At 37.7% G+C, this 19,578-nt stretch overlaps 4 protein-coding genes across 6 annotated transcripts; 3 read left to right on the forward strand and 1 right to left on the reverse strand.

Moving 5' to 3' along the window:
• The first annotated feature begins 3,039 nt into the window (after positions 1–3,039).
• KT2 (potassium transporter 2) lies at positions 3,040–9,345 on the forward strand. Of its 3 annotated transcripts, none has more exons than XM_059600210.2 (10): positions 3,040–3,274; positions 3,693–3,782; positions 3,985–4,219; positions 4,298–4,543; positions 4,628–4,681; positions 5,743–6,003; positions 6,828–6,880; positions 7,026–7,143; positions 7,435–7,689; positions 8,022–9,345. In XM_059600210.2, exons 2-10 carry the CDS (start codon positions 3,744–3,746, stop codon positions 9,137–9,139), a joined length of 2,379 nt encoding a protein of 792 aa, XP_059456193.2. In that variant the 5' UTR covers positions 3,040–3,274; positions 3,693–3,743; the 3' UTR covers positions 9,140–9,345. The 3 variants fall into 3 exon arrangements, with proteins under 3 accessions (XP_059456193.2, XP_059456194.2, XP_088373371.1); XM_059600211.2 differs by having other exon boundaries at positions 3,698–3,782; XM_088517245.1 differs by lacking the exon at positions 3,040–3,274 and having other exon boundaries at positions 3,335–3,782; positions 3,988–4,219.
• A 553-nt stretch (positions 9,346–9,898) lies between these two features.
• On the forward strand, positions 9,899–10,847 carry LOC132188148 (potassium transporter). The gene is made up of 3 exons (XM_059602549.2): positions 9,899–10,214; positions 10,306–10,369; positions 10,466–10,847. The coding sequence occupies exons 1-3, from the start codon at positions 9,909–9,911 to the stop codon at positions 10,633–10,635; spliced, it is 540 nt and encodes a 179-aa protein (XP_059458532.2). The 5' UTR covers positions 9,899–9,908; the 3' UTR covers positions 10,636–10,847.
• Positions 10,848–11,874: 1,027 nt separating this feature from the next.
• ETG1 (E2F target protein 1 (ETG1)) lies at positions 11,875–17,318 on the forward strand. Its single transcript, XM_059602758.2, has 14 exons — positions 11,875–12,144; positions 12,503–12,616; positions 12,722–12,832; positions 13,108–13,239; positions 13,587–13,631; positions 14,212–14,331; positions 14,466–14,621; positions 14,835–14,909; positions 15,074–15,187; positions 15,334–15,536; positions 15,658–15,793; positions 16,032–16,259; positions 16,750–16,817; positions 16,902–17,318. Exons 1-14 carry the CDS (start codon positions 11,983–11,985, stop codon positions 17,014–17,016), a joined length of 1,779 nt encoding a protein of 592 aa, XP_059458741.2. The 5' UTR covers positions 11,875–11,982; the 3' UTR covers positions 17,017–17,318.
• Positions 17,319–17,738: 420 nt separating this feature from the next.
• Positions 17,739–19,115, reverse strand: EXPA8 (expansin A8). The gene is made up of 3 exons (XM_059602760.2): positions 18,918–19,115; positions 18,505–18,817; positions 17,739–18,385 (listed from the first exon to the last, which is right to left on the reverse strand). Exons 1-3 carry the CDS (start codon positions 19,057–19,059, stop codon positions 18,082–18,084), a joined length of 759 nt encoding a protein of 252 aa, XP_059458743.1. The 5' UTR covers positions 19,060–19,115; the 3' UTR covers positions 17,739–18,081.
• Between the last annotated feature and the right edge of the window lie 463 nt (positions 19,116–19,578).

The following is a 19,578-nucleotide window of genomic DNA, read 5'->3' on the forward strand; positions in this document are numbered from 1 at the left end:
ACCGGTAAACTAAAAGAAAAGAAAAAAATTAGGTCCTATTTTTAAAAAAGTTGACATAATTCATTAATGCGTTATATTAGCATCAATCACAATATAACATGTGCCGCTTACAATATAAACAATAAAATAAGTATTTAAAAACTATATATATATATATATAGTTTGAGACAACATTTTTATCATACCATGTTGATGTGACAGTCTCATTTAACACTTGGATTTTTTTTTTTCGGGACTACTCCACATAGTTTTTAATATTACTTTTTGTTAAAACCTAAAACCACATGAAATAATTTTACATTTATCTTTATTGTTTGGAAAGGATTTTCGTATTTGTATTTTATTTTTTTAAATTCAAAATATATTTATATTTTAAAATAAAATTTGTCACGTCAAACAAGAACCATGCAACCTTAATCTTGTTTTCGGGTATATACATAATATTGAAAGACATGTGTCTTCAATAGATAGTTCAATCGGTTGATGATCACGTTTTATGAAGCAGAGGTTACTACTTCGAATTTTCTTTCTCCCTCTTTCGGGAACATGTAAAAGAAAAATTGAAAGACATGCATATTACAGCATTATTCTCTTAATCATATTTATTGTAATTTATTATTGATCTTATAAAACTCGGATGTGGGTCCACAAATTTAATGAATGAATTCACCCAACAACGTTAATAAATTGAAGTGTAGGTCGGCTTGCGGCTGCTTGCCCCTTGGGCACCACTCTTCTCCTTCCCCAAGGCCTACACTAATTAGATGTGTGGTAAGTATGGATCTGGCTTATATGTTGTTATTTTAATAACAGTATGTATGCTGTTATTAAAATCAACGGTCAAGATTAAATTTTAAAGTTGACTTACTTTTAGAAGCATTTAATATGAGAGAAAAAATGAAAAGAGATTTTGAAAAATTTAATCTTGACAATTGATTAAACTACAACATACATGCTGTTATTTTAATAACAACATGTAAGCCAACTCCAATAAGTATTAGGTGGCTAAATAACAGCATGTAAGCCAAATTCAATAAGTATTAGGGTATTAGCCGCCTAATTGGATTTTTTTGGGCTTGTGCTTCTTTCAATGCATAGGATAGGGCTGTTATTATGACACTTTTCCCACCTTTTTAAACAAGTGCTACTAATGATTAAAAAAAAACAAGAAAAAGAAAAAGTAATTACCCTAAACATGGTTTCAAACCTAACCCATTTATAGGCTTGTCTCTTGTGGGAGGATTATGTATTGGTGTTTGGTAAGCTATCATATATATATATATATATAAAAGAGTTGGAATTCCTTTTCTCCTGTGAATCATGCTACAATGTTTAAATTTGTTTGTTGGGTCCAAAATTAAACAAATAAACTAAATAAAATGAGTATTCCATGTTCATTACCTTCATCAAATATCAATTAACATATTTTAAACCTTTTAAGATATGATAATTATTCTTAATTAAATTACCTAATTATACTTGGATTCGTTTGTTAAAACACATAACACTTGAAAAAAAAATTAAAATTGTTTTTATATTTATGTCACATGAGAACAATTTTTAATTCATTATATATTTTTAAGTTATATATATATATATATTAAATTTTGAATAATTTAATCAAAAGAATAATTATACTTTTGTTATCCACCGGCATCGAGAAGAAAAATAAAAAAGATTATCAAGAAAGAAAAAATTAGTAAATACAGATTTTTTGTTAAGTGCAATATTCCCGCTCATGTGAATTGTATTATAAATTTGTACGTGGAATCTGTTTATGTCCCTGGGGTCTTGACCAATCCACTTCCTCGTGCTCCTCCTACAATTAAAAATGTATATGTTTTTTTGGCCTTCACTGAGCAACATTCGCCATTGTCTGTAGATACAGAGGAGTATATTTGCTCTGTGCAACGTTCATTTAATCTACAAAATACAGCCAAAATGGCCACTCCTCGCTGTCTTAAACAAAAAGCTTTGAGCTCTGTATTTATTTACATGCTTCAGTTTTACGCAAATCGCGAAGAGCCAATCCAGCCATAAAGAGCTGAGGTTGATGTTTGAACCGCCTCGTTTACTCCATCTCATGTACCCAGATCTGTAAATCGAACACTTTGATAGGCTACTTATATGTTGGTTAGTGGTATCGAAAATCCCGAGCTGTCTAAGTTTGTTCTTCTTTTTCGTATCTCTATTATTTCTTGTCGCGAATTCCAATGTGTTGCAGAGAAAGAGTTTCTTTAGTGAAATTGTAATGCAGAGTTGCTTGGGATTCTTCCAGGAAAATGCTAAATTGAAGGTCGCTATCTTGGAGCTCAGCACAACGTGACGAGAGATGATGCGACTGAAAAAGCTGCTTAGCTAATATGAAGAAAGGACAAGGTGTATCAGAAAGTGAAGCCCACTGGGTCATAAAATACCGAAACAGAGATTTAATGGATGATGTGATAATGGGGGTCAGCCGGTGAGGAAAAGCTGGTGCGTAGTAATTAAATTTGGGGTACTGATCAGCATGTTCTGCCTCATGCCCTTTTGAAACCGCCCTTTCTGATTCACATGGTTTTGTCTACTGATTGATCCTTGTGGCTTAATTTAAACTTTTTTATGTCTTAAAACTCTTCTTTCATACGATTTTACTGGAAAGTAATAAGCTTTGGTATAATTTTCAAGCCTCTGTTTTTTTCCCTTTTCACCACTTCCTTGAGGCTTGAGTTACTTGAATCTCATATTAATTCTGCTAGCGTTTGTACCTTTTTTTGTTTTCCCCTTAAACCCACCCAAGAAGCTGTAGCAGGTAAAAGAGAATGAAGGGTTTTAACAGGTGGGTGAAAAGGCCTAATAAAACAGTTAAATGAATGAAAACGGTGAAGTGTGTGTGTGTGTGTGTGTGTGTGTGAGATTGGGAGAGAGAGAGAGAGAGAGAAAGAGGTGGGCAGAGGAAAGAGAGTGGGGTATTACAAATGGTCCTTGAAATCAGCTTTATTTTCGTGGGCACTGGTTGGTGTGATTGCTTTGTGTATGTAAACTGTCGTTGAATCACGTGATTGTGCCTTCTCTTCGCCATCCCTTAACTTTAGTCCTATATTTGTGCTGTTTTCCCTGTGAAAAATGCAACTCTTTCTGCATATGCATAATTGCATGTACTGTTAGTTTGAATTTTGCCATTCTTTTTATCATGCATCTTTTGATCTTTATGAGTTTAACCCTGTATATGGGTACAAATTTTCGTGCTGGACTAGTTCTCTCAACTGAAGGGCCACAATCGGTGACGTGTTAGGTATTAGTTTCTTTCCCTTTTCCTCAAAAAGGAAATAAATAAATAAAAATGAAAAAGAAGTATAGGGTAGGCAAATTAATGAGGGCCCTTCTACATTGATGAGACTGTCTAAATAATTCCATTGCAGTTTATTTTCAACGTTTTGGATGTATAAATTTCACCACTACTTGTGGCGTAACTGCTCTGAGTTTTTTTTTTTTGCTCTATTTTAATGCGGGGGTGTGATAAGAAGTAAGGATGTCATGTGTTGAGAAGTGGGTGGATGTGTCCTTCTATCTCCTCTATTTGCGCGATTAAATTAGTAGGGAAATATATGGCAGTCATGTCAATGGAAGTGTTTTCATCAAATTCCTCATTTTTAAGTTTTTCAAAAAGTTGATTCTATTTGAGTGTACCATTTCTGCTTCTCTTTTTCTAGCACAGAGCTGAAGCTATCTTTGTTCAAAAGCATAACTTGAGGGTCAGAAAAATGGATCTTGACCATGGGAAGTGTTGGAAAACTTCAAAGGTTAGTGCAGAATCTTTTTCAGCTTGATATGCATCGGTGTGTACTTTCAAATGCTTATGAGCCTGACCGATTTGAAGTTTATTGCTTGTCTTTTCATTACCCTTCTTTCTTCTTCTTCTTCTTGGGCAAATAAAGCTTGGCATAATCGGTGGAAACAATTTTAATCCACAAAAGCTCTTAAGCTCTCAAAACTGTGTTACAGAAGGAGTCTTGGAAGACCACCCTGCTCTTGGCCTACCAAAGCCTTGGTGTAGTATACGGGGATTTGAGCATTTCCCCTTTATACGTTTACAAAAGCACATTTGCAGAAGATATTGAACATTCAGAGACCAACGAAGAGATTTTTGGCGCTCTTTCTTTTGTATTCTGGACTCTTACATTAATCCCTCTATTCAAGTATGTCTTTATAGTCCTTCGCGCTGATGACAACGGAGAGGGTGAGTACCAAAACAAAGGAGGAGCCATATCTATATTATTCGGTCTTTAGGTGTAACTTCTCATGCATGATTTTGCAGGTGGTACTTTTGCTCTTTATTCGTTGATATGTAGGCATGCAAAAGTAGGCCTTCTACCCAACCGGCAGGTTGCGGATGAAGCGCTCTCTACATATAAACTAGAACAACCTCCAGAGAAGAAAAACAGTTCAGGGTTGAAATTGTTTCTTGAGAAATACAAAGCCTTGCACACAGCTCTCCTACTTTTGGTTCTTCTTGGCACATGTATGGTAATTGGAGATGGACTCCTCACTCCAGCCATTTCAGGTAGAATTGCTGTTTATGAATGTAATATATGCTATTGTTTCCACTTAGTTTATGGACTAGCTAATTCCAACTTTTCTTATATAGTCTACTCTGCGGTGTCTGGTCTCGAGTTATCCATGTCCAAGGAGCACCACCAGTGTAAGCTTATCAGCTACTACTCTTTCATATCTAATTCTGCTTGTTCAATCATATTAAATTACGCGGTCTGTTACATGAGAATCTACTTCCCCTCCTCCCCAAATTATATTGAAGGCTGTGGGCTTCTAATCTGATATACTTTTGAAGCTATATGGACTGCAAACACAATAAGCATGTAGTTTGGAATCATAGTTAGGTTATATCTTTTAAGATAAACTTTGGTGCATGCTCAGGAGGAAGAAATGAAAATAGAAAATTTGTGTGTTGCTAGATAGGATGTGTATGTTGTTAGAATTGTTTGTTTTATTTGTGAATTTACTTTATTGAACTGTAATTGCATCTTTGATGATACTGATATTTGCAAAATTGTTGCTGAAATAATACAAGCTTACTTAACACAGCCCGAGCTGTCTGTCTGTCCGTTTTTTTTTTTTTTTAATCATTGGAAGTGATAATTGAATAGAGGATCCCCTTTGTCATTCTGATTTAGTGAACAATAGCTATTTGGCCTGAAGTGCAGGGACCATCCAAATTGCTCAAGTTGTAGGCTGAGATGGTCATATCCTGCCATGTATTTGGTCCTGTTAGAATATATGGAAAATATTTTATATACATATATTCTAACAGGTCATACCTACTTTTCTATTGGAGGGGATATGGAGAAACTGTTTCATGGTGGGGTTGACAAAGGGATTTTCATTTTATCTGAATTTATAATTGCTACAAAATGCAGACTAGTTACACTTGTACCTCAGTCACTCTATTATGTTCTATCAATAAAAACAAGATCAATAGCTTCTGATATAAATCTTGTCCAATAATCCAAACGTTTATTTGAGAATAAATAGACCTATTATTTCAGAAATTTGGGCGAGTTCTGCTTTGAGTGCAGTGTGATGTTTTTGTTGGAGTAATGCCTTTTTAAATATGTAAATGTAACCAGCAGAGATGTTATTAAGACTAAGTATAGCTCTGGATTTTAAGCCAAACACTAAGTAGCAAGTAAAATGCGGGTTTCTTTATTGATTTTCTTTACATTCATGTTGTGCCACCATTTGCAGATGCTGTGGTTCCAATTACTTGCTTCATACTAGTGTGTCTATTTGCACTTCAACACTATGGCACCCATCGGGTTGGGTTTTTCTTTGCACCAGTTGTGTTGACATGGCTACTATGCATCAGTGCCCTTGGCTTATACAATATAATCCACTGGAATCCACATGTCTATGAAGCTCTTTCTCCATATTATATGTTCAAATTCTTGAAGAAGACAAGGATAAGTGGATGGATGTCTTTGGGTGGAATATTATTGTGCATAACAGGTGAATTTGGAAAAACACAATTATATTCAATTCTCATGTCTTCTCGTTTTGTTTGTTCTGCTGTCTTATGAGTTCTAGATGATGTCTCTGGTATCAACTACCAATTATAAGTGTCAAGAGTCCAACAAAAATGCAAGGCCTATAACTAGCAACCTCTAGAAAACACCAAGAAACACCAAAATAGTCCTTTTTTCAGTAATCAGTTTTAGATTGCAAATGTAATTTCCAGTCAAAATAGAGATTGGTTGTGAAGTATGATATAATTCATTGATTATAGAAAGTAGGGGTGACAATTTGTGTTCGTGTGTCGGGTTCGGATTATGTCGAGCCATGGGTATCAAACTATATGGGTCAACCCTAATAATCAGACCCATTTAATTAAACAAGTTAGACCCATCAACCTTAACCCGCTAATTTCGTTTTAGTTTGTGTTGGATTTGCGATTCGTATTAAAAATTGCCAACCTTAGTAGAAAGTATCAAAAATTATGCTGGCACTTCGTAGTGCTGGAGGCTGGAGCTGTTAGTTGCCATTAAAGCTGAAATTACTAGTGTAACAATTCTGTTTATTTTCTTTCCTTCTCCAACCTTTGAACCTTTGATCTTGGGGATAGCAATTATGTTTGTTAATCCCAAGGTGTAGCACTACTGGCCAAGGGCCACGCATTGAAGTAGAGATCACTAGTTTGAATCTCTTCCACTTGCTCCCTTTCAGACCACTCACTCAAAAAAATGTTACCAGATCAGCTGGTGCCAACTTGAGGTTCAGTTTACTGTATATTTCCCTCATATGGCTAAGCCAGTGGTATGCGTGATTGCATGCAGGTTCAGAGGCTATGTTTGCTGATCTTGGCCACTTCTCATATACGGCAATTCAGGTAATGCAGCTTTTTTCTCTTTTTGCCTTTCTTTCTTTTCAAATTTATCCTTTATGATGTTTGTTTCCTGGTAGTGTTTTGTCTATCTGTGAAAGGTCTAACTTGCCTACTAGTGACTGGTGTCTAACTACTCATTTTGTCACAGATTGCTTTCTCCTTTCTGGTCTATCCAGCTCTTATATTGGCATATATGGGTCAAGCTGCGTACTTGTCAAAGAATTACCACACCAGCCATAGGATCAGTTTTTATGTCTCAGTTCCAGGTATACTGAGCTCAGTCATTCTTGCATTTTAGAGGCAAAGAGTTTCGTTTAGTTTGCATGGAATTGGATAGGAAGCTGACAGGATGAATTTATAGTATAGTACATCAGTAGTGTACTGAGATTCATCCTTGACTTGAAATTCAAATGAATTCCGATGTCTAAATCTACTGAAAAATGCTTCTTTGGACAATTCCGTGGTTTTTGTTAGTTCTGACCAATCCATAGTTGTGTCCTTGACTAGAATATTTATTAATTGTGGAACACTTGACAGTTTAAAATTTTTGGGTATAGAATCTGTGAGGTGGCCGGTGCTTGTACTTGCCATTCTTGCTTCTGTTGTGGGAAGCCAAGCAATCATCAGTGGAACATTCTCTATCATAAACCAGAGCCAATCACTTGGTTGCTTCCCAAGAGTCAAGGTTATTCACACCTCTGACAAGATTCATGGCCAGATTTATATCCCTGAGATCAATTGGATTCTCATGATCCTCTGCATTGCTGTGACCATTGGATTCAGAGACACTAAACACTTGGGGAATGCATCTGGTAAGTTATGCCCTTGTGTGCTCTTTACCAGGATCATAATAGTAAATTTTACTGCGACTTAATAATAAAAATTTCTGCCCAAGTATAAGCCTTAATAAAATCATGGAACCCTCTGAACCATCAGAGAAAAATGTTGAAAGGTTGTCTCCATTATGATAACAAACTTGACAAGGTTTACTGAGATCTTCTAGGGAAACCCTAGCACCAGATTCAGAACTTTTAGACTCGTCACATTAGTATTCAAACCTTGTGCCAAAAAAGAAGAAGGGACAGCCTAACTGAAAGAACTTCTGTTTCTTGATCTACTAACAGTTGATCTTTATTTGTTGCAGGGTTAGCGGTGATGACGGTGATGTTAGTGACAACATGCCTCACTTCCTTGGCTATTATCCTTTGTTGGCACAAGTCACCTATCATAGCTATTTCCTTCCTACTCTTCTTTGGCTCTATTGAATTACTCTACTTCTCAGCTTCACTTACCAAGTTCAGAGAGGGTGCCTGGCTCCCCATTCTTCTAGCCCTTTTCCTTATGACTATCATGTTTGTTTGGCACTATGCAACCATCAAGAAATATGAATATGACCTTCACAACAAGGTTTCATTAGAATGGCTCTTAGCCTTAGGTCCAAGCTTAGGAATTGCTCGAGTTCCTGGAATTGGCCTAGTGTTCACTGATCTTACCTCTGGCATTCCAGCTAATTTCTCCCGCTTTGTCACCAACCTCCCTGCCTTCCACCGCATCCTTGTCTTTGTGTGCATAAAATCAGTACCTGTCCCTTTTGTGCCCCCTGCTGAGAGATATCTTGTGGGCCGTGTGGGTCCTCCAGCTCATCGGTCCTACAGATGTATTGTCCGGTATGGATATCGTGATGTTCATCAAGATGTTGATTCTTTTGAAACTCAGCTGGTTGATAGACTAGCTGATTTCATCCGCTATGAGTGGCATCGAACACGTGAGACTATTTGCAACGGGGATGATGCATCACAATCTAACGAATCATCCAGTGAGTGTAGATTGGCTGTGATTGGAACAGTGGCATTCCCCGGACAACGAACTTTTGAGATTGAGGAGACCATGCAGCCAGCAAGTGTATCCGTTGAGTTCCCAACTGTAGAAAGTGTGACAGATGTTATTGAGATGCAACCAGTAGGCGTTATTGAAAGAAGAGTGAGGTTTGCTATTGATGATGAGTCTGACACTGATGCACGAGCTAATATGGCTGAGCAACTGCAGGAAGAGCTGGAAGATCTGCATACAGCTCAAGAAGCTGGGACTGCATTCATACTGGGGCACTCGCATGTTCGCGCAAAGCAAGGATCTTCTGTCCTGAAGCGACTGGCCGTCAACTTTGGATACAATTTCTTGAGGAGGAATTGCCGAGGGCCAGATGTGGTGCTCAAGGTGCCACCAGTGTCTCTTCTTGAGGTTGGCATGGTTTACATTGTGTAGGCCACATATGTAACTAGTTTTGTTTTTTTTGTTTTTCCCTGAATTGATGTAGAGCAACACCTGAAAGAGGTTTGCAAGTATGATGAATGTGCAGACTGAGGACGTTTATGAAAATACCAACTCTAGTTTCATGCATGATGCATCACATGTATGAATTAATGGGAAATGAAGTATTATCATAAAAATGTGAAAAATCTTGCATCTTATGTGGGGCGTGTCTAGTCTTTTTGTTATGTGATTTATTTTATACTTCTCTTAAGCAATGGCACTCCTATTAACTTTCATGGGATGTTCAGCAGCGTGTTTATCCTTAACTCAAGTGCTTTTCGGGTGAAATCTACAATAATTCCTAAAGACTTAAAACGGAGCGTATATTTGTTAATTTGTTTTGGAGGCATTTTTTGACAACGTAAAGTAAAGATAAAACATTTTCTGTTTTTTGGTATTTTGAATTGTCTGTTTACTGCAATTCAAGCACGGGATTACAGCCGATGCCGATCCAGAAAAACTGATTGGGACTTCTCATTCTCTTTTAACTGTCTTAAAAAGTCAAAGATAAGATGTCCAAAATGCTCCTCTCAACTTTAGTAGTATGGAAGAGTGCCACGTAGTTTTCCATTCACCACCACCCCTTGTGAGTGGCGGCCATGCAAAGTTCAATTCCACGTGGCTCTAATTCTATGGTCCATACTACCAAAAAAATTACACATACTCAGACCAACATATGAGGAGCAGGTACCATTGTTGTGCAGGGAACAGAGTATCTGTTATGTTAAGGGATATAAACATGGGACTGAGAGCTCTTCCTTTGACACCTCCGAGAAGCAATTTCCCTTCAAATTTTGGAGTTTCGCAAGACTTGTGTACGTATAGGTTCAACAAGGCTTTTAAGTTCACAGTTTCAGCGAAAACAGAGAAGGGTGAAAAGGAAGAACCAAAGAAGAACAACCAATCTTTGTTCAGCAACATAACCGAAGCTCTCGATTTTTCTCAAGTTAGATCCGCAGAGGATGCCGAGCTTCTGGCCGAGGCAAGAGAAGCCACCAAGTCTGGAGAGAAAATGAGCAGGGAACAGGTAAGTTGACTTTGTGCGCATATTTGGCTTGGACTTCGAATTGTTACCCTTACGTGCAACATGGGTTAACTGGGTTTTCTATGTCATGCAGTATGGGGCTCTTAGAAGGAAAATTGGAGGAACATACAAGGATTTCTTCAAGTCCTATGTTGAGGGTATGAACCTTAAAACTCTGCAATTTATTTGGAAGCCTAGTAAATTTCGATCCATAATCTTTAATAATGTTTCTAATTCTTTGTATTTGATATTAGTGGATGGGCAATATGTTGAAGAAGGGTGGGTTGACAAAACGTGCAAGGTTTGCAAGAAAGATACCAAGGGTGAACCGAGGCAAGTGGACAAGTTGGGAAGATATGTTCATGTAGAATGTTTGGAGAAGTCCAAATCTGGAAACTTTTTTACCAGACTCTTCTCAGGTTGAAGACGATGGTTGGGTGATAAAGGAATTTTTTTTTTTTTTTTCCTGTAGTTATTACAATTGTTATAGCATGGTGGAAGAGAATTGCCTTTGTATTCTATACCCTAAAAGCTCTGTGTAGACGATTCAATTAGCATTGTTCTTCTTTTTTATGCGAGCACCCTTTTTTCTTTAATTTTGGCCCTATCTAATATTACCATCTCATGCTTCTTCTTTTTTCTTGTTCTTTTTCTTTTTTAAATGGCTGATTTGGAAAATACATTGCTACAAGAAATAAACACTAAACCTACTATTATTTGAAGTTGATTGTTAGAATATTAATTAAATAATTAAATCTGTCATTTTCATATTAGGTTAAGCTTTAGGTTATTAAAAACAAAAAAAATTCAAAATAAGTGGTAATTTAACACTAATTACATAGACATTATCTCCAAGCATTATAGACACGTATAGGGACGGAACCAACATTTTTTTTATCAATGAGGGTAAAGCATGAATGAAAAATATATTAAGATATGAGGCCAAAGCCGCCAAAGCATAGATGAAAAATATATTAAGATTGAATCAGTATATAAAAATTAAAATTAGTATAAGAAAATATAAGCATAAATAAAGATACAAAATAATTGTTTTTTAATATATTTTAATTTTCAATTCAATCGTCAGCCAAAATGGAACCCGGGGTTCATTTAGATATCGAAAATCATTTATGATTGAATCTATAATAAATTTTGCAACAATTTCTCTTTTGACGTAAAACATCAAAGAATCGAAGCATAGTTGTGACAATATTTATGATTGAGTATACTCATTTCATAATGTTGAAATTATACTTATAATAGGTATTTCATATCGAATGCCGATATAAAATTTTACATTATATTGAATACCGATTCTACTTTTTTTATAATCGGTAAAGTCTGGCTGATTTGAATTTCATATTCAGGGACAAATTACATTTTCTTGAATATTGTTTTTAGATTGATGAAATAAGTGTGTCACCACCTCTACTTTCCTCCGCAACACTTTTTGCTAAAAAAAAAAAAGAGTTATTAAATTTATTTATGAAATTAAAATATCGAATATTGCAAATTTGCAATCCAATTTCGTGTCAAGGGATTAAAGGATGTGAAACAGTGAAAGGGTTTAATACTCCCCTTTTTAGTCCCAATTAATTTTCAATCACGTAACCGTCCTGTGACCTTGGACCATAACTACGGTATACCAATCAAGTTACCATATAACCCTTGGATTTTGGCGGGAAATCCTATCCCTACTTAACCACCAGTTTTAGCGCGAACTGAAGCGACGGACACATAGAGAGGGTGAGAGTGAGAGTGAGGATCAAGGATGGTGGGTCTACCGTACGATCTAGTGGCGAACCCATTGGGAGCCGTCCGATTGACGTTCGAGAAGGCGGTGGCCGCCTCGGGATTCGAACCCGACAGCATGGACTGGGCCCCCGTCGATCTCTTCCGCCAATTCCTCTTCGACCAAGGCAACCTCTCTCAGGTCCTCCTCTTCTCCTTCAGCAAATTTCTAGGGTTCTACTAGAATCAATTATATAATTGTTTCTACAATTGCTTTATTTTAAAAATCTTATTCTATTTATTTCTAGCCATTTCTTAACAACTTGATTCTGGGTTTAATTTGATTGCTTTTTCCTTTTTCGGGCTTTAATCTGAAAAATTAATGTAATTCTAGTCCTAATTATTGTGGATTTATGAGACTTGAGTCTAATGGCAAATTGATTGATTTTCTTTTTTGCGGGCTTTAATTGAAAAACTAATGTAATTCTAGTCCTAATTATTATTAAATTATCACAAAAATCATTGATTAAGACTTGGATGGTTGTTGCGTGTCATTTTAGGTCCCGATTCTTAACGGCGAAACTATCAGATGGTTACGTCCCAAAACTCTGGTTCGGTTCCGGGGAATGATACAAGACATGTTGGGTAATGAATTTTATGTCGGTGCTTATAAGGTAACTCCCTATTTTTTTGGGCTTCTGATGATGATGTCTGACTCCTGAGTGAACTGTCTCAAGCACAAAATTCTCATGCTAATGACTTTGTGGTTTTTCTTCAAGGATGGGTCAGTATGGAGAACCAACAAGTTTACGGATGTTTCCCAGTTCCCTATTGCTGATTCTTCAGCTGATATGCGAGTTTGGGAACGCCGTCTGCTTTACTGTGTTCCTGTGAGTTATCTATACTCCCAATTTTTATTCTTTTGGTGGTCAGCTTCTATTTTCAATCCTAAGACTTTTAAGCATATTACTAAGTGTGTTGTATTGGAATTGTTATTCTGAGGGTGCTTATCAGTTATCACTCGAGTGCAGCCAGCTAACATAGAAAGCATCTTCTATGTTGTCTTTTCGAATTTACTCTCGGTTTTGAATTAAGGTTCTGCTTGAAATGAAAATCATGACTTAGCTCGTCTTGGGTTGTTGTTTTGTGTTTTTCTTGATTTAAGGTTCCAGGACAGAATTCTTGGACTGAACCTGCATCCGAATTAGTGTTGAATCGATGTATGGATTTCACATCCCAGCAGAGAGAGAAGCGCAGGAGAGTGGATGATGAAGGTATCGATCACATGGATATGCTTGTAAGTTCCCTGTTACTGTATCTCATATTTGTCTTTTTCATTGAACTAGCTGCTCAAGAATAATCTTGTGGTGAGCACGGAATGGCTTACCTTCCTGTGGTCTCATTTGGCTTGGCTTGAATATAGTTTTGCATCAATGTGCTAGTTTGGGAAGTTTTATGGGGATGACATGATAGAATAGGTACACTGATCACACTCAGTTTTATTTTGGGCCTTTTTCAGATGATTTAAAATCTATTGATTGATGATTTCTTGGGTCTTTAGGAACTGCTCAGTTGCTGTCTGCTTCAAAATATGATTTCCCACGTCCATGATTTATCTATCTGACATACTATATTCAATGTCAGGTCTCTGATGACGGGGTTCAAGGTTCTCCTAGTACCAAAAAGATGGTAAGTAGAGATGATTATGGTTAAGCATTTTGTTTTATCTTTTTCTTTCCACTGGATGGATAAGAATAATCTGAATTTTTGGAATCTGTAAGTTAATTGATTTTTTTTTTCTTTATCTGGTCTGCCTTGCCTGAAGTTCAAATTTGTTTAGAACCATGAAATTTCTGGGTTCTTTGATTAAAGGGAAACATGTCATGTGGCTTGATCTTTAGGGCACTCTTGGCTAAATTACATTTCTTCCTCGACATACATGAACTGGTCCGTCAACTTGACATTCTGTGGTTTCTATGAACTCCTTTGGATTTGACACACATCTCTTGATCTTTAGGGGCTTTACAGTGTTCTCTTAGCTAAAGCATTTCTTCCTGGGCATACATGACTGGTCCTTCAAATTGACAAGTTCTGTGGTTTCCCTTTCGACATTGGCACACGGCTGATATGTTGAATCAATTGTTTGCCACATGCACTTTATGTTTCCTTTGAATAGATTACGTCACAATCTATACTTCATTTTGATTTTAATGAATTGCAAGCCCCGATCAAGAATTGTATGTTCATTTAATTTCTTTACCTGTGCTAGAAAGAGGATGAACAACCTTCCGTGTCTTCTCAGAATCACGAGTCCATAACTGAAAGTAATTGCCCTAACATGAGTATAGTACCAGGCATTGACAAAGATTCTCTTCCTTGCCTTGTTAAGGTAACTGGCTAGCTAGTCACTTTTCTTCCTTCAATTTACAGCGAATTTACTAATATAAATGATGTTGAACTGAATTTGTTTTCTCATTTATCTCTTTAAGTTTATGAAGGTTCTAAAAGTACTTTACTATGCAGATATATGATTCTCCAGAGTCTGACTTAAAACTGAATGATGTTTTTGAGTTCATTGGAGTCCTCACTTTGGACTCAGAGCTTCAAGCAGACAAGGATCATGATGAGCTCTCTAATGGTTTTATTGAAGATGCCTTGGTACATTTGCCCCCTAACAAGGTATTTGACCCCTTGCAACTGCAAAATATTTATTGGGTTTTCATCATATATGTTGTTGGCACCTACCTATACTCTAAATCACAGCTGCATTGTGCTTCTGCAATCTAATTAGATAATGAGTAATGTGGCTGTGAATATCAGTCTATGCTGAAGTGGCTCCTTATTTAGTTGCATCCTCACCTTTTTTTTTTTATATATATATATTTTGTTTAGGTGCCACGCCTCCATTGCCTTATTCACAAGAAGCTTGCAGCCTCTGACCTTCTCAATTGTTCCCCCGTGATGGAGGTGATTTTATATACCTTGATTTTATTTCATCCCTCTGAATGAACGGTTGTTAATCTACTTTATGTCTGTTGCCTATTCAGTCATTTCAGATCTTTAATGTTTACTTTTTTAAATATTTTCTCGTCTTACTTTGTTTAACTATTATGTACTATATGTTCCTATAGTCAAAGCCCAATTTGGTGAAAGAGATAAGGGACGCTCTGTTAAGGCATCTAACAGCGGTTCTTGGCAATGATGGTCTAGCTGCTCATCTCATGCTGTTGCATCTTCTGTCTAGGGTAAGTGGTTTCCTTTCATGATAATGTTGTTTTGTTATTTTTCTTGTTCAATGTACGTGTCTCAGTAGTCCATATCTTGTCTCAGTGATCTTAATTAAGATGGCTCCTGCACCTATGGGTTAAATTTATGAATTTTTCTTGAGCAGGTGCATGCTAGAGTAGACAATGTTGCTGTGGGCAAGCTTTCACTAAATCTCACCTGTTTAAGCAAAGAAAGTGCATCTCTGTTTGGCGGTCAACTTACCCATGCTTTCAGAAACCTCTTACCTTTCACACATAGCATACCCCTCACGGTGGAGTACCTTAATTCTGTATCACTTGCGCCAAAAAAGGATTACGAGACAGACAGGTAGTCCAATTTATCATTTTGTGACTAGGAAATCATTCCGCCTTTAATTAGTGGCCTGATATTTACAACTATCAATTCTTTCTCGTAGATTTTTGACATTCTTCCGTGTTTAATATTCCAGATTGATAACTGGAGTTCTGCAGCTAGCTGAGGGCTCACACTTGATCATTGATGAGACCAAATTGGAAGCAGGGACCCTCAACTCTGTTGGGGTAGAGAATGCAAGGTTATTAAAAAATCTGACAGAGCTGCAAAAGGTAATTTTTTTTATCATCTATATTATGATGTTTGTGTGTATATTCCCTATATCTTATTGTGAGAGATTTGTTGGACTGCTTAATGAACAAATTTACAGAAACTCCACACTCATTTATCGACTAAGGTTGAAATGCATCACAGCACCTGTGCTCCAAAGACCTACTGTTTGAGAGTAGCTCACGACCACTTTATTGAAAACAAGATATTGATATACATTAAAAATCTGTTTGTTCGCAGGTGGAATATGATTTTAAGTACTATAAAATGGAGATGGCAGCTGATGTCCAATTGCTAATTTTTTCTGAAGGGAAATCAAATATCTTGCCTGCTGATATAGTTATACCTTTCCAGCCTTCTTCAGTGGGTTCCTCTGAAGTTGTGGCTGGACAAGCGCTAGAAGCTTGGAGATGGTACTTGGCTAGTGTTAAATCATTGCCACATTCCATTGATTCAGAAATGCAGAAGGTACGAGTGAGCTTGATTTCATTCTTGATAAACAAATTCCCCTGGAAAAGAGGCTCTGGCTCAGGAACCTAGTCATAAAAATCATAAAGCCTTTCCCTTTGTGTGGTCAGAGAACATTTTTGAGCATTCATATGTAGCATTCATGACTAATGCTACATGTCTGGTTCAGATGATATAATCTAGATGTACCTGCTGTAAAATTATTCATCAACATTTTGTTCTTCCACAGGGTGATGCATTAGACAGCATCTTTTGAAGTAAGGTTTCATTTTTCATTTGTTTCTGTATGTGGCCAAAGTGGCCATTTTGCTTCATGATTTGTTACCCGGAAATTGTTAATTCAATATATTGGTGACTCGAGAGATATTACTAAAAAAGTTCACGTGCTTTAGTATCTTACTTGTGTTGATTTTTCCTGCTCAATCTTGGGATTAAGAGTCGAAATGGAGGCACCTTTAGAACCTTAATGTTGTTGCCTGATACTTTACAGGTGCTAGAAAATGACTTGGTCGCATCAAGGCAAGCAGACCGGAGCATAGGGAGCCATGATTTTAACAGGTTGGGGACCAGGAAGTTGTGTGAAAATAGTATTTTGTTTCCGTATTTTGTTGCACATTTAGTAATTTTATTTTTGGCATACAGATGGCTGACAATGGGCCGCCTAATGTCTGCAAGTTTTGGTGAAACCTGCCTGTCCTTGGAGCACTGGCAGATGGTTATGGAACTGGAGAGGCTTCGTAGAGAGAGGTTGAAATGAATTTATGCAGTCACTTAATAGTGGGATGGGAATGGTTTTAAATTGGTGTATGTTATAGCCCAGGGCTGTCAGATTATGTTTGGTGAAAGGCTTATGTATTAAATTGTATTTGCCATTTAATGGGAACATGCTGCTATTTACTTCGTCCAAGCTTGAAATGAATGGGCCTATGTGAATCCACCAAATATATTAGATAACCCCTCACTATCTCCATAGATGCCACAGTTTGTGTCGGGCTTCTGGCCTTTGGTATGCACATTGCTACTAAACGTGCATATTTTAGTTATGCATGATTATGCTAATTGGTGATGTCTTCCATAAATCCGAGCCGATCATACAGAATTGGCAGCCATACTTGATTCGATAATTCAAGTGAAAAATAGACGTAAAAAGAACAGGCCATCGCTTTTGGTCTTGGGCTTGTTTTGTGTGTTTAATTATCAAGGTGATATTTCGAGTTAGCTTGTCGGGTCGAGTTATGGGTATAGGATTATATGAGTCAGTTTTAAATTTTCAACTTTTAACCTGTTAATTTGGTAAGTTGTAAAAAAAATTGCAGGCTCTTATCGTTGTTTGGCTGTTGTCCACTAGCATGTTATTCGCTCGGTTTAAAACTTTTAAAGTAGAATTGACCAAAAAATGTGAAAAGTGAAAGAGGTAGTATTAAAATACTCGGGAAGCGTTGGCCAAAGCCCAGAGGAGTGCACACAGAAGACGGCAAGTGAAAATAAAGTTGCCCCAAGTGGGCTTTATATCAAGTTGGAGATAAAGTAAGTTGTACAAACTTTCAAGATATTCAATGGCCCAAATTTAATAAAAGGCAACAAATGGAATATCTATCCTCCTTGTTTCCTTTAGAGTAACTAAATTTCACAAACAAACTCAAACTCGTTATATATAAATATAAAGGCATAGCGGGTGCCAAACAGTCACCTCAGCAATACACGGCCACACAGGCCAAGCCCTTCCTACTCTACCCTGTGTATTACACCTTCACCGTCACGAAAACGGCACATTACCAATTGACCATATACTGTATTCTTTTTTTAATTATGAAATAAAAATCTAGAACTGAACCCCCTCAAATGTCTGTCCAAACTGCCAATTACCCGGAACAGCGTCGTAGCTGGTCACCGTCCGACCATCACTTGTGGTGACCTGGAATGAAAGACTCTGTCCATTGAGGTAGGAATTGCTCTGCCAGTTCTGGCCCCAGTTCCTTGACATAGATTGCCACCCTGTCTTGGACCCCTTGATCGACACAGAATGCACATCTCCGGCGCCAGCAACGTTTGTGATCAACACCAAGTTGAAGTAAGAGTGGCCGTTGATTGTAAACCTTATTCCTCCTTTCTTCACACAGGGCACCCTGTTTTGACCAAACACAAAGTATGTAAAATGGGATTAGCTCAATCGCCAAGTATTTTCATATATGGTTTCTAGTAGATTGTGTCCTGATTATGAGTCTTTTTTTCTTTTTTTTTTTACCTTCTAAATGAAATGGGAACAATCCCAGCTCGGTATTGAGCAATTTGCAAGAAAGCAGGCTCTGCCATGTCAAAGTGTTGGAGAGGAGGATTGCACCAACCGCCGTTGTCGTTGGACAAGGCCAAGTTAGGGGGGCAGAAGTTAGTGGCAGTGACAGTGATGGTACCGGGCAGGCACCATTTGGGGTCGTCGTTGCATCGCATCTCGTAACAAGACCCGCAGCTCAAGCCATTGTTGAACAGAGCAGTGCTGAGTGCTGCAGTGTTAGTCCCATACCCTTGGCTGTACAGATTACCGTACCCACAAGCACCCCCTGCAATTAATACAAACGTAGCCGCCCATCAGAAACCCATCAAGCTACAAAGGTGTATGACTTTTTGCTTGAAAGAAGAGAAATTATAAAACAGACTTACCCATTGTGCCGGATGCGTCACCCCCGCCATAGAACGTGGCATGACCGCCTTCCCACCCTCCGGAGTCAGCGTAAGTGCCTCGAAGGCATAGGCCTAGGACAGAGAGCAGAAGAGAAATAGCAGAGAATGCTGCAACAGCCATTGTGTGATTTTGTTTCTAAAGGGTGTGGGAAGTGCTTAGTGCTTAGAGCAGGGGAATGGGGGCAAATTTATATAGGAAAGAGAGGCGTAGGTGGTCTTAAGGGGCTGTTAGCTGTTAGGCGTGGGGTCGTGTAGTAGAAAGGGAAGTTGTCGACGCTCACATCTGCACATGCAAATGTTCTAGTTAGGGTACCAACTGCTGAGCCGTATAGACCCCACCTGCACATGCATTGCTCAACCGTTTTCGTTTTCATATTATGTTTTCTTCCTATATTTTGATTCTCTGTTACGTGTGGTTATCAACTTATGTTGTATTTTCTTATTCAGTGCCTGAGATTATGCAATCACCCAACAGTTTAGGGCCTTTGATTGGGGAGCTTCGGCTCTTACATAAGTCCAACTTGGTGGCTTCAGAGGCACACCAAAAGGAACAAGAGCCCTCTAGATACGGGCACTATATATGGACTTCTGTTCAGGGTCATGATCTCCATAAATGTTCCCAATGCTGCATGTTTTATGC

This window comes from Corylus avellana, chromosome 6 (genome assembly GCF_965113065.1).
Source record: "Corylus avellana chromosome 6, dhCorAvel1.hap1.2, whole genome shotgun sequence".
Lineage (NCBI taxonomy): Eukaryota > Viridiplantae > Streptophyta > Magnoliopsida > Fagales > Betulaceae > Corylus > Corylus avellana.